Source organism: Lagopus leucura, unplaced genomic scaffold, assembly GCF_019238085.1.
Source record: "Lagopus leucura isolate 7727_CA_CO unplaced genomic scaffold, USGS_WTPT01 Super-Scaffold_100004, whole genome shotgun sequence".
NCBI classification, from domain to species: domain Eukaryota; kingdom Metazoa; phylum Chordata; class Aves; order Galliformes; family Phasianidae; genus Lagopus; species Lagopus leucura.
In genome coordinates, this window is record NW_024962264.1 from 19,358,973 (window position 1) to 19,374,951 (window position 15,979).

The 15,979-nt window shown below is 48.3% G+C and overlaps 1 protein-coding gene and 2 long non-coding RNA genes across 15 annotated transcripts in view; 2 read left to right on the forward strand and 1 right to left on the reverse strand.

Annotated features, from left to right (window-relative positions):
* The window catches only part of LOC122179997, a 33,226-nt gene extending 24,353 nt beyond the window's left edge, over positions 1–8,873 (forward strand). For 8 of the 13 annotated variants that reach the window (XR_006178884.1, XR_006178880.1, XR_006178882.1 and 5 more), the window contains 4 exons: positions 1–140; positions 1,525–6,622; positions 6,756–7,859; positions 8,731–8,873. The exon at positions 1–140 is cut by the window's left edge and continues 22 nt beyond it. This is a non-coding gene — a long non-coding RNA (uncharacterized LOC122179997). Of the gene's footprint in view, positions 141–1,524; positions 6,623–6,755; positions 7,997–8,730 lie in introns of all 13 variants that reach the window. The other 5 variants (XR_006178890.1, XR_006178886.1, XR_006178888.1 and 2 more) reach the window with 5 other exon arrangements.
* A 21-nt stretch (positions 8,874–8,894) lies between these two features.
* LOC122179999 lies at positions 8,895–13,086 on the forward strand. Its single transcript, XR_006178892.1, has 3 exons — positions 8,895–11,825; positions 12,194–12,336; positions 12,772–13,086. It is a non-coding gene; the product is annotated as an uncharacterized LOC122179999 (long non-coding RNA).
* A 919-nt stretch (positions 13,087–14,005) lies between these two features.
* On the reverse strand, positions 14,006–15,072 carry HELT (helt bHLH transcription factor). Its single transcript, XM_042870504.1, has 4 exons — positions 15,009–15,072; positions 14,829–14,933; positions 14,640–14,736; positions 14,006–14,537 (listed from the first exon to the last, which is right to left on the reverse strand). Exons 1-4 carry the CDS (start codon positions 15,033–15,035, stop codon positions 14,119–14,121), a joined length of 648 nt encoding a protein of 215 aa, XP_042726438.1. The 5' UTR covers positions 15,036–15,072; the 3' UTR covers positions 14,006–14,118.
* Between the last annotated feature and the right edge of the window lie 907 nt (positions 15,073–15,979).

Sequence of the window (15,979 nt, forward strand, 5' to 3'; positions counted from 1 at the left end):
ATCCGAGAAGAGCCACTGCCTCCCTGTGTGATCTGACAGACTGACATATCACTTGACCTCGGTCACGGCAGCTGTACAACGAGGTGGAAAAGGCGGCTGATGGACAACCAGGGGATGCCTTTCAGCACAGCTTCCTCGGGGTAAACCACGGACAAACGCATGGCTTGGCTTCTTTCTTACTCATCCATGAGTTTTAGATCAAATTCAGATTTTGCATAGCTTTTCTTGGATTTTTTTTCTTTAATACAGCGGAAGCGAGGGTGACGCAGTCACCTACCGCAGGTTCTCTGGGGCAGAGCGGCAGCCGGGAGGGCGGCTATTGCAGGCAGCCGCTCCCGCTCGCTGCCTCGGGATGGGGGGCCGCACTCCCCGCCGTGGCGCTGCCGGGTCTGCAGGGGGCGCGGCGGCTCCGCTGCAGCTGCCGCCGCATGGCCAGCCCGGCCCCCTCGCGGCGTCCTCGTGTCCCCGTCCGATGCGTTTAGAACTTCTTTGCTGTCTGGGAGGAGCGTGCAGGCACGCGAGGTGCTGCGTCCCCGACCTGAACTGAGGGCATCTCGAATCCGCGGCAGTTTTACCAACTGGTAGCATTTAGAACCTCGCTTTTAGGCGTTGCGTTAGTTTCTCAGCAGTTGTTAGCCGTTAAGTTATTGCAGCTGGGCAGATTTTTAATTATACTAATATTCTTAGTGGTTTGTTTGTTTGTTTTCCTAGAAGATTCTAATCAATACAAACTATAGGCCAGTGGCATCCTGCCTTGTGTCAGGAATGGTGTGGTGAGCAGGACTGGGCAAAAGTCATCCTGCCCCTGTACTCGGCACTGGTGAGGTCTCTTCTCGAGTACTGTGTTCAGTTTTGGGCACCTCAGAACAGAAAGGACATGGAGGTGCTGGAGCAGGTCCAAAGAAGGGCAGTAAGGCTTGTGAAGGGCTCGGAGAATATGGCCTATGAGGAGAGACTGAAGGAACTGGGGCTGTTCAGTCTGGGGAAAAGGAAGCTGAGGGGAGATCTTATTGCTCTCTTCCAATATCTGAGAGGTGCCTACAGTGAGAGCAGGGTTGGTTTCTTCTCACTGGTGACAGGACGAGGGGAAATAGCCTCAAGTTGTGCCAGGGTAAGTTTAGGTTGGATGTCAGGAAAAACTTCTTTACAGAAAGGGTTGTGAAGCACTGGAATAGGCTCCCCAGGGAAGTGGTTTAGTCACCATCCCTGGATGTGTTTAAAAAGCATCTGGATGTGCTGCTCAGGGACATGACTTAACGGAGTTGTTAGAGTTAGGATAGTATGGTTAGGTTGTGGTTGGACTCTATGATCTTTAACATTTTTTTCCAACCTGAGCAATTCTATGATTCTATATTTTCACATAATTATCTCACATGTAAGTGTAAGACACATTATGCTTGTCTCTGGAAAGGGCAGAGTGTCTGTATTATGATCTTCTGTAAACTTCTTGAGAGGCCTCTGTTGTATCCAGCACAATTATTCCCAACTCTGTGCCTTCTTTTCCTGTATGTTTTCTCTTCATAGCAAACTGAACTGTTATCCTGCAGGACCACTAGGAAATCTCTGGAGACAAAGACTGAGTGCCAGACATCTTTCTGATTCACACTTTCATTCCCTGATGACACCCAAGCAGAGCTGGGCTGCTGGGCAATGGAAGCTCTCCCTGCACTATTTTATCCATTAGCTCAGATACAGTTGAGAAGAATTTATACTATGTGAAAGAACACATACAAGTTGTGAGCAACCACGTGGTCTGAATGTTAAGGATTCATCCTTCCTCCTACACAAGGTATTTAAGGTCATGTTTTAGTATTTGAAAAACAACTTGTGGTCCTGAACTGTTACATTTTTTTAGGACTAAACGTGAACAGGGCTTCAGTGAATAGATACACTGCTAGTTGAAGATGCTGTAGCAGCTCTGACTCCAAATTTTGAAGTTGGGGACTAAATCAGTGTTTCACTGAGCAGCACTTGCACATTTTGAGTGGTAAGGAAAATACAAAGTATATCTGAAAATGCATGATAACAGAGAATCGTTGCAGCTGGAAGGAACATCTGGGGATCATCAAGTCCAACTCTCCTGCTAAAGCTGGTTCCCTACAGTAGGCTGCAACTGTCATCATGGAACAAACCCAAAAGGGCAGATCTGCACTGTGCTTAGTGCTGTGATGTCTGCCTTGCTGAGTGATCAGCCAAGCCAAACTTCCTCTTCTTAAGGGTCTTTGGGTCAGTTATTGATATATTCACTAGTGCAAATTGTCTGGCTTTGACAGGAATTTTTAAATAATGTCTGTCTTCACAATGTTTTGCTTTTGCATGTCTCTCTTTACAGTCTTCTGCATTTTGTCCATTTGCCCTTAGCCTTCAGCTGATGACTGTTAGAACAAGAGTCACCATCCATTCAAATGCACTTCATCTGTTATTCTTGTTTAAAAGCATCTTGTGCTTTAGTGAAGTCTCTAGATCTGCTAGGAAAGGTCTTTTATCAAAAAGGAAAAAATTTGACACTTAAGAGAGCATAATTTTCTTTGTTGACTCATTTTATCACTTTGTCTACCTTTTAATCATTGAGGAGCTGTAAAAATCCAGGTACCCAGCTGAACATAAAAACACCACACCAGTTTTGCATTGGCTTCACTCCTATCCATATACAGAATGCCTTTACGTGGAAAAGGCAAACATCCCAGAAGTCTGTAAGAAGTAGGCTGTAGATGTTACAGCTTGAATTCATGGGAGGGCTTCCCTGGAGCCTGAACCACATCCCTCCAGCTGAAAGGAGAGCCCAGCCTTCCCTTTCTTAAAGGTTGATACAATATCTAGCTATGCTCCTTTACCTTCTGTGTTTTAAAAATGCCCAGAACTTCTCAGCAATCCTGGCAGACTGGCTCTGTACATCCAAATCATAAACTAATGATAGAATTAAAGAAAACAATGTTAAGCCATGATACATCTTAAAAAAACCCCAAAGCAAAACGTGCTTGAGTGTCTGACCTGCATGTATGAAAGTAGAGGCAGAAACAACGCATGAACTCATGCTTTGTCCCTTGGCAAGGATGAGACTGTAGCATAGTCTTTTGAACTTAGTGAGTGTTGAGCTCAGTGTCCTGCAGAGTGGTCCATGTGGTTTCTGAATTCAAAATGAGTGGGATTTTTGTTTGTTTGTTTGTAACAAGAGAGCACTGAAATAAACCCACAGTGTTAGAGAAGTATGATTTTAATAATGTTCAGCAGCATGAGATCTCTACTTTCCACTCAGTTCTGTTCTCCATTGAAAAACTTTTCCACAGGAGGAGCTCTGAGAAACCTTTGGTAATTTTATATCCTGTATTGACTTGACAATAAGGGCATTTGCTCACAAGATTCCCTTCAAGGCTAAGTGTTGAATTCCTGGCATTCCCAGAAGATTTATGTTGAATTGTATGAATTTAGCTCTTTGCCTATGTAACTATGGAAAGCTCTGGATGTGCCAGTGTCTCCCTGCTCTAGTTTGTCCATATTCCATTGCTTAGATTTGCCCATCTAGTGTCTTTGTAATCTGCTGCACTACAGCTTCATGAATCAGTCTGGGCCATAGGTGCCAGAAATAGTTGATGAGTAACTGCTATGCAGTCAGGGGGCAATTGCATATTAGAGAGTAGAGCAAAGGGGAATCTCTCCTGGGCATCCTTTGGCCACGAGAGCTGATGAGTGCTTAAACTAGGACAGTTTAAGCCAGAGTCAATGCAGGTGAATTGGATGGTCTTCGGAACTTGAAATTCAGTACTATATTGTGCCCTTATTACTACTAGTAAGTATTTCTCTTGTGAGCTGGGGCTCTCTGTGTATGAATAATGAGCAGGAAGATGGCTGGGTTGTGCAGCTTGTGCCTGAGATGGCTGAGCTATCAGTGCTATGTGACTCTGGAAAAGGCAGGTGCAGCTTTTGGCTCATGCCATTTCCAAAGGCACTGAGGAGAAGCAATGTGAAATACTGTGTGCAAGTATGAGCATAGAATTCCTGACAAAGTCCCCCAGTACCTCTTACAGTGATATGAAAGTAGTTCTCACTAAAGATAACTCAGCTGCTATGAGTAAGGACTAGATATGCCTTTTGCAAAAATGGGCTGAAACTGGAGAAACTGCCAAGATTTTATGCCCACGTGACCAACAGAGAAAAATATAGGGAGGGATTAGAATGCTTAGTTTCTTTAAATTGGCAAAATTGGTAATGGGAGAGGTTATGGTGTTTGTCTGTACATGCAAAAGCTTTTAAAAACTGGGGGTTATAAGACTTTGTCTTAGCAGATTGGCAGACTAGATTTTTAATAGAGCAGAAGGGATCATCTGATCTATATAAAATCAAATGAAACAGTTCCATCTGACTCAACTTGAGCAGGTATGTTTGTATTCTCTTTTCAGCAAGGCATCCTGGCAGCCTGCGTATTAAGACCAGAGCTCAGGAAGCTCCTGATTGCAGCGTGTCCCAGCAGGCTGCAGAAGCTAAGTGAGAGCTTGTTTGTGATGTGCTGGTGTTTATATCAAGCAAATTCATTCTTGCTCACTAGCATTCAAGGGAGAAAGGAAAGCTGTCTGTAGGGTGACTTTCTGCATAACCTGTGTTTTTGCCTCGGTCTGAGAAATTCTTTCCCTGACCTTTTAATTGGAGGCAATGTTTTAGATTTAGTGTTATTAAAGATGTTTGCTCTTTAGAATATCTTTAGTTTTCTTGTTAGTACCCCTTACTCCCCAGTGGCATAAAGAGTACTGTGTTTTGAGAAGAGGACCCAAGAATGGCCCACACGAGAAATAAAAGCAAAGCTGAAGTATGTGAGATCACATTCTACACGAACCTGCCTGTCTTGTTTTAAGATGTGTAGATTTGTCCATCTTGTTGAGCAGTTGTGTTATTCCCAGTGTAGCTCCTGATGATTGTCCTGAGGAGAGAGAATTCGTCGTGATCTGTCCTGCCAAAAAGCCTGCAACTCATTTCTGGATTTAGAGAGAAATCTTCCTTGCCAGTTGGTGTCAACCTTCAAGTATGTCTCTGCAGAAGGACATAAAACCCAGCAGGACTCCCTTATCACATGGCATTAACTGAGGTGGTGCTGTCATTTTCGATACATTTGACTTCTTGCCTCCAACCCCCATGCTGAGATCTCATGTTCCTTTTTTCCCCAGGGTCATGTCTTACACAGAGTCCCCACTGTGGCTTTGCTCTGCTGGGTCAAGGGAAACATGAGATGACAATTTTTGCCCTTTCCTCTTAATGGTTAAAATTATAGAAGGGGTAAGGAGAGGTTTGTATGGATTTCATCTTTGAGATTGATTTTATAATGACAGGGGGAACAGGGAAAGACGGACCCACTCCAAGGCTTTTGGCTTCCCACACCTTTCAGAAAGGGACAGCAGGATGACATCTCATGTGCTCTGTATCTGTCCCAGATTGTGGCTGTTTTCTTGTGAAGAGCAAATGCGCGATTCAAAGAGTGCCTGGCAAAAGCTGCTTCTAGTTCTGCAGCAGCAGCACGGGAAATATTTCATGTGTGTAGAAGATGGAGCATCCCTGTAGACAGTTGTTTTCTGCAACCTTTTGTAAGTTTGGGGAAAAGTTATTAAGTACTGTTTCTATTTCTTTCTTTAAAAAAGAACAGAGAAAAACCCTGCATTTCCTGCCATTTCCCAAGAGGCTTTTTATCTGTTTAAACCAACTAGGGATTTTTCACATATTGACATAAGCATTCATTTGCTAATTTGCTGGACATTAAACTGCACAGCATTCTTGAATGAGGCTGGAATACTTGGGTACTTAGTGCTGCTCAGACCCCGCATCATTCCCAGTACACATATGGTTTTCCTCCTCTATCTCCTAGATAAAAGTCACTGTTTGATCGCCTTAAGGGAAAGAATGAGTTAAATGGACCAATATTTTAGCCTTGGCTCTAAAACTGGGCCTTTTCAGAAACTCCTCAGCACCTGCAGCAGCTAGGTCATTTGCACATACATAAATAAATAAATTAACAATGAATAAATAATTTAATCCCACCATACAATGCCACCTTGCAGATCTGATCCTTTGCTCCCAGTGAATTTGTCCATTCCTAATTCTTTTTGATAAAGTCCTCAGATACTTGCTGACTGTCAGTCTAATTTTCTTATTGTTTTCGCTTGATTAGCTCTGTATGACCTAAGGTCGCCCTTAAAATCCACATCTCTCGTGAAGACTCCGAAAGGCCTTCTTTTTTTTTCAAAGGGATGGAAAGTGCCTGCCATTTCTCCGGACAAAAGCCTGGAAGGTTTTCAGTTATTAGCCTCCTGAAGCAGCCCTTTCGCTCACCCAAGCGCAAAAAAAACTCATTAGGGGGCACCTTTCTTTCTGCCTTCTTCATCTGATGCGTGTTGGCTTTACGTGTTTCAAGATTTCCAGGTCTCGGATGGATTTGGCCAGCCTCCCTTTTAACCCTGCCGGACTGTGGTTGTGCCCTGGACAGAGATTGGTTGAACCACCTGGAGATGCTCCGTCCTTTCAGCAGCTGTTTTACACCCTCTGGTCTGCTGTTCTGTTGAGCACTTCTGCCCGGCACACAGCACTGCCATACCTGTGCCTGCCTTTTAAGAAGAAAAGCATCCCAAAAGTAAACTGGCAGGTATTACAGTAATGCTTGTAGTTCTTGCTTACCTATGATGTTTACTGAGGGTATAATTGATACAGTTGTCCACAAAAGAAAATGTAATTGTAAGGAGAAGCCGTATCAAACTGATAAGTGTTTTCTTTTTCAGAAAGGGGCTGCCTGGTCTCTGATGAAGGATCTCTACTTTGCCTGGGATCTGAGCCTAAAGAGGAGAAATACACAGGAGCAGAAGAAAGATGAACAGGGCATAAAGAGAGCAGTGCCAGTGGAATTTTTGTGGACAAATACTTTGTGTCTTGCTCCTGCAACGCTATTTCTCCTTGTCCTGTCCTGACAAGCAGCTGCTCTTCCAGTCCCCTGGGTTAAAACCTGTTTTGGAAAACTCAGGACTGTAGCTAAGGTCTCAGTTCCAAGCATGTGGAACGACAATTTAATAGCCACTAGTCTTGCTACTGGCTGTTTTCAAGGCCAAGAGAAATTCTCTTTCTTAGTTTGGAATAACATACTGTTGCAACCACTATTTTTTTTTGCCAGTTCCTCTGAAATCCCCATGATACTGACAATGATACTGACAATTTACTTCCACCTCTTTTTTACCAGTTCCTCTGAACTGGAGATCAGCCCTCCATAAAATCAAGCCAGCCAAGTGCATAAGGCTGGATCTGTGCGCAAGTCCTTGCAGGTTCCATACCACCAACTCCATTACTCTTTCTACTGGCATAAATTCTGACCAGCTGTCAGCTTGAATTTAGGGTAAAATAGTGTGGAAGCTATGTGACAAGGAGAAATTGTGTCAGCATGATACCAGGCAGTCTTGTTTATAACTTTTTGCATCAGTGTCCCTTCCACCCAAACCATTTAGGGGTATTCGAGCTTTCTGAATAAACTTGACACATCAGTTAAGAAGAAGCTTGAAGCTTTAGATGAAATTAACTTCTAGTGTCTCATTCAGAACACTGTGTACATTCTGTTGAAGAAATCCTGATAAAAATAAGCTAAAACATTCCGGATGATGCTTTGCTTGGAGCTCTACTCAATGTCCCACACAGAGAGAAGAGGATTGGCTTCCACTGAAACCAATGGCAAATTTCTCCTCTACTATGTGCGTACTTTAAATTCAGGATTTTCTGATTTTGTGTGCAGGTTGTTCATACATGGAGTTCCTGAAGCCTTTTGCTTCTTTTTGGCCATGTATAAGAACACCTCTTCTAGCAATACATGCGACAAGTACAATGGAAACATCTGTCACAGGGTAAGCAGCCTCTGGGGTACGCTTAAACATTCGTCAGCTGTTTCAGTTCATCAGATTCACGTGCTACGCCTTCAGTCTGCATAGCAGATGCACAAGAAGAGAGACTTCTTTTTTTTAGTGAGCAACAAGTCTTGCAGGTGAGATAGAAAAAGGTTTTAGTTTGCAAAGTTGCTGAAGACTGAACTGAACTTCTCATGATGAAACATGGAGAATTATAGCTCTGAAATACCTGTGCAGATAAATAAGATTATGTGGCAGGCAGCAGTGAGGGTGGGATTCAGCTGCCCTGATTTTTCCCCTGCCTATATATGTGAATCTGACCTATTGGTCCTGCATTCCCTCTTGATTCAAAAGAAGGAAAGAGACGTGTTCCAAAGCAAAGCAGCTCATTTTAAGGGAAAGTCTGAAATCAGTCTGATCAATCACCCACTGGAAAGGCCTGTTTTTCCCTCTTGATTAGAAAAAGAGCTTAGAGTGATTAATTCTCTCTTGCACCTCTACTTTTGAGACATTTAATGCTTGATTAAAGTCAGCTGCTCACGAGTTTTAGTACATCCTTCTATTAGCAAACCACTGAAAGGTTTTTCCTTTATGGTATGACTTTGCCTTATGACAAAGTAAGCTTTCAAGGAACCTGAATGAAAAAATCCCATTGGTCTCATCCCATCCTTGGTTGTTTTGTTTTTAATCTGGGTAAAGAATTAAACTCGCCAGCATCCTATCTGTGTATTGGTGGACCTACAGGCATGCTATATCCTTACCTTACAATAAGGCAATTCTGATGAGATGCTAAATGGGGCTTTGTGCTCTAGAACATAATTGTCATTTTCCCAAAATAATTTATCTTGTTTTTATCTTTTTCTGTTTGCAGTTATGGTGACTGGAAGACTCTCTGAAGAGCCTTTAAGAAGCCACATGTTGGCAGCTGAACTTCAATCCATCCCAAATCTTCACAGCTTCCTGCTAGAAGAGGATGAAATTGACCACATGCCCTCAAAATTCATCTCAATCTGAAAAGGCAAGTTAATTCCAAATCCATTTTGGGGAAAAAAAAAATTATGACAAACAAAAAGCAAAAAAATAATTTTCAAAACTGCTACAAATTAGAATATTCCTTTGAGAAGAATAACAGCCTTTATATTCTCCCAGTTGCCTATCTTTCTAGCTGCATCACATATTTCTCTTATTTATGTCCCCTGTCTATTGATTGTGGATCATATTCAGTATTGTATGTTGTTTTGTGAAGAGGTGGTAGAAGCTCTTTCTGAGAGCTTAAAGCAAAGCTGAAAATAAGGCAGTTACTGACTGTATGTAACATATGTCATGTGACTAAGAAAATGAGCTCTCTGAGAAGGAGAGGCTAAGTTGCTCTGTGGAGCAGCAGATTGCTTTGAGAAAGTGAAATATTCAAGATGCTTTGATGCTGGGAGCCTCCTCACAACAGAAGAATGTTCCTTTGGCCTCACAGAGTTAGCTTGAGTCCTGCACATGCATGTAACAGAGTAGATTATTTTGCCTAGTTGTGTCATCTTTTCTTCTTGGGGGAACAGTTCATGCCTTCAGTATAGCAGGCAGTAGGGCCTGCTCTGCAGTTGTTCTGCACATATGACTTCACTTTCACCATCAGAGTAACTGAGTGTTTAAGACCAAGGTAGGTTTTTATTTTCCATACATGTTTGCAAACACAGGGCTGTGTGGCTCAATTGGTAAATTGAGCACCAAGAGCCACTGAAATATGGATCACTTACCTGTTGGGTGAGGTCCCTGCTGAGGCAGCTCCATCATGCCTCCTCCTCATGTTAACAGCCCTAGCTTCAGGGGTCTCCAGAGAGCTTTGTCTACTTGCAGGAGCTAAGGATTTGGTCCAGAATATACACAAGTAGGTAAACAGCTTGTTTTTTGTTCATTTGCTTTAATGTAATGACTTTTCTGCAGACAATAATTTGTAACCAACTTAAGCACTGGTAACCTTAAGCAACATTTAATTGGTTTTCATGCATCTTAGCCATCTAACAGGTTTTATTTGGCTTTCCACAACAAAAAATATACTTCTGGTTTTGTTCTTTTTCCAAATGCTTCCCCGTCCTTCTCCAGACATCAAAGAGAATAACAAAACTCCAATAAAAGGTGGAGGTGTTTTGTTTTGTTTTTTTAATCTCTTTTTTTTTTTTTTTTTAAAAGAAACGAGAAGGTAATGTATGAATAAAGTGTGTGATGTAAGGAAATTATTATTACATCCTTCTATCAAAAGAGGTTCTACAGTGGAACATGCAGGACTGGTGATTTCCTTAGAACTTTCCAATATACATTTGTGTTGTATATAATGTATGTTGTTTCAGGTTCTCCAAAGGCTTGTGAAAATGTGTAATCTGTGCTTGATGAATCTCATTGATCCCTGATAAATTTTCTCTTTTTGAAAGTGAAGACATGTGAGGTTAGTTCTGTAGGTTTTACCATTGTTCTTTCTACAGATCTCAGTCCTGAAAACCCAGCAGTGGATTTGGAAGTAAAGGTGAATTGTTCCTGTCCTATATCCTTTGACAGCAAAATTCTGCACGCTAACATTCACTTGTAGCTATCATGATGTCACTGTTGTAAGTCAGTAAGGTTGTACAGGTGGACACTTTAGTTTGGGGGGAAAAAATTAACAAAAAGATCCATCCTGTATCTTAGCCATAAAATACTGACCCTTGCAGGCTGATTTCTGTGAATTCATCCTCTGGAATGGCACTAATGCAGCATACGTGGGAAGTTATGAGGCTCCAGCAAACCCACATTTAAGCAAAGAATCAGCACAGTCTACTAGGAAATGCTGAGAAAAACAAAACTGAATCCAACCAAATGGTGGCAGAGGTCCTATATAGGCTTGATGTGTATGTAGGGCCTCCTTTCAGTATCGAAGGGGCTGTAAGGAGGGGGACAGACTCTTTAGCAGGGTCTGCTGTGACAGGACGAGGGGAAATGGTTTCACACTAAAAGACAGGAGATTTAGATTGGACGTAAGGAGGAAGTGTTTTACACTAAGGGTGGTGAAGCACTGTCACAGGTCGCCCAGAGAGGTGGTGGATGCCCCATCCCTGGAGACAGCCAAGGTCAGGCTGGAGGGGCTCTGAGCTCCTGATGGAGCTGTAGGTGTCCCTGTTCAGTGCAGGGCAGCTGGACCGGATGGCCTGCAAAGGTTCCTTAAACTCAGATGATTCTAGGATTCTGTGGTACTGCTGTTCATTCGTGCAGTACCCCAAGCCCACGCATGTCCAGGAGAGAAGTATGCTGGTGTGAGGGCAGCAATCCTCCCTCCCTCTTCCCTGGATGGAGAAAGTACCCCGACACTGTCACTGTCTGGAGCTCAACTTCATGCTCGCAATTCAAAATTGGAAGTCTGCTATTTGATGTCTTAATCACCTTATGCCTCTCAGAGGGCTAACCAGGGTACACTTTCGTTTGAATTCAACAGAAGTGGCTTCAGAGGGGCAGAGTGATTATGAACATGGTCTCCCAAAGAAGACCCAAGTTTTAGCCTCAAAGACTTCAAGCCTGAGACTTCAGCTTCCTAGAAGAATGCCTAAGCCTAGGGTTAGGGATAAGGAGCCACAGGCTGCTGAGCCACTGAAGGCACTTCCTGCCATAAGCTTGGCTGGGAGGGCTTGGGTTGAGCTGCATCCTCCTCTAAATGCCTGCACCCTTCAAGGGCTGACAATGTGGGTGTGCGTTGAGGCTCACAGCTGAGCTCAGAGCCAGTGGGTGACTGAGAGTTTCCAAACGCAGGACTGCATTGTGAGTGGGTGTAACTCCTCTCACAGGCTGTGGGTGCAGCCCTCAGGCTCCACAATGTTCACCAAACATGTAATGGCTAAGTTGTGGATCCCGTCATGCATTCCCTGTTCCCTTGCAGGATGCCCTCAGTAAGGAAGGCTTTTATTATTATTATTACATTACTCATTTCCTAGAAGAGGACTGCACTTTTAAGTATGTATTAGTTATTAAAAATTAAATTGCCTTTAAACTTTTATGGCGTATCTCTGAAACTTCAAAATTTTTCTAGAGAGAGTATTCATTTCATCCCAGTTAACTGCATTACTGTTGCTGAGATATACTGCATGTTTCCATTGCTGTAGCGTAAAGATGAATGTTAAAAATGTTTTATACATTCAACTGGATTTGGTATTCTGAGTTGGAATCTCCTAAGTTACTCCTCTTTCCTCACGTTTGATGTATGTGATGTTGCTGTCTCTCACTTTTTTATGAGTTTTGGTTTAACATGCCACTGTGTGGCATATGGGTAGATATCAGAGCCTTAACCTGTGTGTGTATTAAAATGCAGTTCTTTTTGCTAGAAATAAATGTGATGATGTCAGAGGGGATGGATGCAGCAGGCACATCTGTGAGCTCCACTTCTTGCAGCTCCTCTTCAGCAGACACACACCTGTCAGCTTGGGAGGTCTCCTTCCCACAGACCATCTCTGCAGAGGAGTTGCTGGTAAGTGTGCAGCTGCTTCAGAACTAATGAGCTGTCTCCAAAAGAGGCAGCAGGGAAAGAAGCTGCTGTGGGTAGGGAGGGCTTTGCACCCAGGTGCCACAGACCCTGTGCTCTCCTGGTGTGAGCAGTGTGATCCTGGTGGAATCACAGAGCCACAGAATGGCAGGGTTTGGAAGGGACCGCAAGCGATCGTCAGGTCCAACCTCCCTGCTAAAGCAGTTCCCTGCAGAAGGTGGCACAGGTAGGCATCCTCTGTGCTTTAGGGGAGCAGGAGTGTGGTGGCATCCCATGGGCCAGAGACACCAGGAGTCACAGACCGACCGGAGCTGTGCTGCTGTGGGACGAGGGGTCATAAGTGCTACCAAAGTCAAATAAAAGGAACCTTGCCATCAGCTGACAAGTTATCCTGAAATTACTCTGCTTGCTTCAATTTAGGGGCTGTACCCTGTTGCACGGGCTCTGTGTCTGAGGGTGGGAAGCACACAGTGTGGTACTGAAGCCGTGGCTGTGCACGAGGTGTGCTGCAAAGTCGGGAAGAAGGAAGCGCTCTGCTCTGTGCTGTGGGCACGCTCAGCTCATAAGCCTGCTCTTCAGAGTGAAATAAGCATGGTACGGGAACATTCTTGCTGGTTCTGGGCCTGTTCAGAATGTAAACTCTGAATGTAGAGTGGACGGATGCAAGCTGCTTGTGTGTCTCTGTGAGCTAACTGGTGATGGTTTATTCCCACAATAGCTCAAATAAATCCTTCTGATAAATCGGTGAGTTGGAGATGTTTTCAGTAACGCAACGTTGCGGAGATGAGCGTAACCTCACCTACTGCCCAGGTGAGTGACAGCTGCGTCAGCGTGAGGTGCAGAGCACCCGGGGCTGCGGGAAGAGCTGAGCCCAGCGGCGGTGTGGGGCCGAGGGGCGCGTGTGCGGGGCTGTGGGAGGCTTATCGCCGGGTCATTGTGCAGCCGGAGGGGTTTATCCTCCGCGGCCAAATGAAAACGGAGAGGACAAAAAAAAACATCCCGGATAGCAACATTCGAGATACAAAGACTGTCACGGGCCAGTGCTAGTTGGCAAAATTGTATGTAAATGACGGCAGTTTTGTCCGTGGTGGCCCTCTGCTAATCCTAGAGAGAAAATCTACTTAGCCGGGGAAGTTCTGTCTGATTTGGTTAACAGTGCCCGAAATGAATCTATTAATAATTTATACGTCCAGGGAAACACTGTATCTTTAATGCTACAATGCCAAAGGGGAAGAAGGGGGTCATACACCCGCTCAACGCTCGGAGCACAACTCTCGCGGCGTCCCGTTAGCACGGCGAGGGCGCCCGGGGCTGCGGGCCGGAGCTGTTCCCGCACGGCCCTTCCCTTCCTTTGCGGCGGCACTTCGGACGGGAGGCACGCGCTGCGCACGGCGCGTTGCGGCGGCGAACTGTCCGTCTGTCCGTCAGCCCGTTTGCCTGCGCGCAGAAGCGCGGAGGACGGTTCACGGACTGCGGTCATCCTGCGGCGCGCCCGGCTCGCAGCCCCGCACCGGGACGCGGGGGGGGCACGCGGGTGCTCGGCTCTGCGCCTGCCCGCCCCGCTCCGGACAGAGCGCCGTGCCCCCCCACCGCCTCGGGCCCCGTACCGGGCCGCGGCGCGGGCGGTGCGTGCCCAGTGCGGGGCGAGGCGCCGCGCCCCGTTGCTCCGTGCCGGGGGAAGCCGAGAAAGCTTCCCACGAGACACGCGGGGCCGCGCCCGTAGCTTTCTTCCGGCGCCATCCAGGCGGAGTCCGCGGCGCCGCGGCCCTATAGCACGGCGGGAGGGTGTTGGCCGGGCGGCAGCCCGAAGGCGCCGGGGGGCGGCGGGCCCAGCAAGCCGAGGTAACGGCGCTCCAGGCCCTGCGCGGACGGGAGGAAGGCGGCGCGCTGCTGCCCGGGGCCGCCCAGGGCCGCGGGGGCGGGCAGGGGGCCGTACGGCCACGGGAAGGGCTCAGGGGGGACCGGCGGGCGCTCAGGGGGCGGCGGGAAGGCGGCGTCGGGCTCCGGCTGCGCGGCGAGGAGCGGCTCGGCGGCGAAGCGCGCCTTGGACTGCAGGAAGGCGAGGATGCGGGCGTACTTGGTATCCTTGGTCTCCATCCGCTCCACCGTGGTCAGGTAGTGCACCAGGTTCTTCATGCACTCGTGGTAGCCGTAGTGGAAGTAGTTGGCGAACTCGGAGAGCAGCTCTGCGGGACGGGGCGCGGCGGGGCGCGGCTCCGCTCAGCGGGGAGCAGGGAACGAGGAACGGGGCCGGGCCGCCCCGCCGCGCCCCCCGCACCCACACCTACCCTTCTCCCTGCCGCGGGGGAAGTCGGCTGAGTGCAGCGCCCGCAGGTACTGCACCGTCATCTCCAGGATCTCCGCCTTCTCCAGCTTGCCCGAGCCCTGCAACGAGCCGCGCCGTCAGCCCGGCCCCGCTCCGCGCTCCGTCCGTCCCGTCCCGTCTTCCCCCGCCCAGCCCCGCCGCCCGCACCCACCTGCTTGGCCAGCGCCAGCGGCACGGTGCGGCCCAGCTCCGCCAGGCACCGGTTGATACGGTCCCGCCGCCGCTTCTCGATCACTTTGTGGGACACGGGCGTCCTCTGCAAAACAGGCGGCGCGTCACGGGCCGCGGCGGGTACCCTCGGGGCGCGCGGTGCGGGCGGCCCGGCGCTCACCCTGCGCTCCTTGAGGCCCGAGGCCATGGCGGCAGTGCGGGGCCGCGCCGCGGGGCCGCTTATAAAGCCGCCGCGCCTGGGGGGGACGGGGCCCCCACGGGCCCCTGAGCCCAGAGGATTAGGGCGAGCCGCGCCGCGCCGGGGAATGTATGCATTAAAGATCAGGGGCGAGCGGGAAGGAAGGGGCGAGGGCGAGGGAAAGAAGGGCCGGGGGGGCCGCCCGCCCGCTCCCCCCACGTCCCCCCCCCCCCCCGCCCCGGTCCGCACGTGACGCCCACGAGCGGGGCAGGGCCGGGCCGGGTCGGGCGCGGCGTGCGGGGCGCGTCACCACCTCCCCGCGGCACCGCACCGCCCCGCCGGGCAGCGCTGACCGCCTCGTGAAGCCTGTCCAGAGTCATTACAGTAATTAAGTAAGCCCTTAATAGGCTGTTCCGCCCGACGGCGGGGAGAGTCCCCGGAGCCGGAGTGGCCCCGTTTGTTCACCGGCTTTTCTCACGCGCCGCGGTGACACGGGCGGCTTTATGAGCGCTGGCAGCGCGGCTTTGTGCCGGCGCTCCGTGCTGCTGGGGCACCCGGCAGGTGTGGGCCCTCGGCTGGCACACGCCCCCCCGCCCCGCTCCCCCCCCCCGGGGCCGCGGGCGGCTGCGGGCGGCCTTTGGCACACGACGCCGCTTTTTGTGTCGGCGCGGCCGCGGGCCGGGCCCCCCCGCCCCGCGCTGGAGAGGCCCAATTTGTAGCCTATTATCCTATAGGAAAATGTGCCATTGAGGAGCGTGAATGGTCGCATCGGGCCGAAATTTTAATAATGCGGGGCGAAGAAAAGAGGGGCAAATAAAGCGGGGCCCGCAGCTGGCCCGGAGCGCATTGTGCGCCGTCACCTGCGAGCGGGGTCGCCGACAGACCCGCCATTCATTTGCCTAATTTTGGTCAATTTAACAAACTTCGGGAGAAATTATTGTGGCATTGTCCGC

Bases quoted from the DNA above. Each gene is read 5' to 3' on its own strand.
- HELT (XM_042870504.1), bottom strand. From the start codon at position 15,035: ATGGCCTCGGGCCTCAAGGAGCGCAGG. The intron at 14,934-15,008 runs GTGAGCGCCGGG...CCTGTTTTGCAG, and splicing joins CGGGCCTCAAGGAGCGCAGG to AGGACGCCCGTGTCCCACAA. The intron at 14,737-14,828 runs GTGGGTGCGGGC...GGCTCGTTGCAG, and splicing joins CGCTGGCGCTGGCCAAGCAG to GGCTCGGGCAAGCTGGAGAA.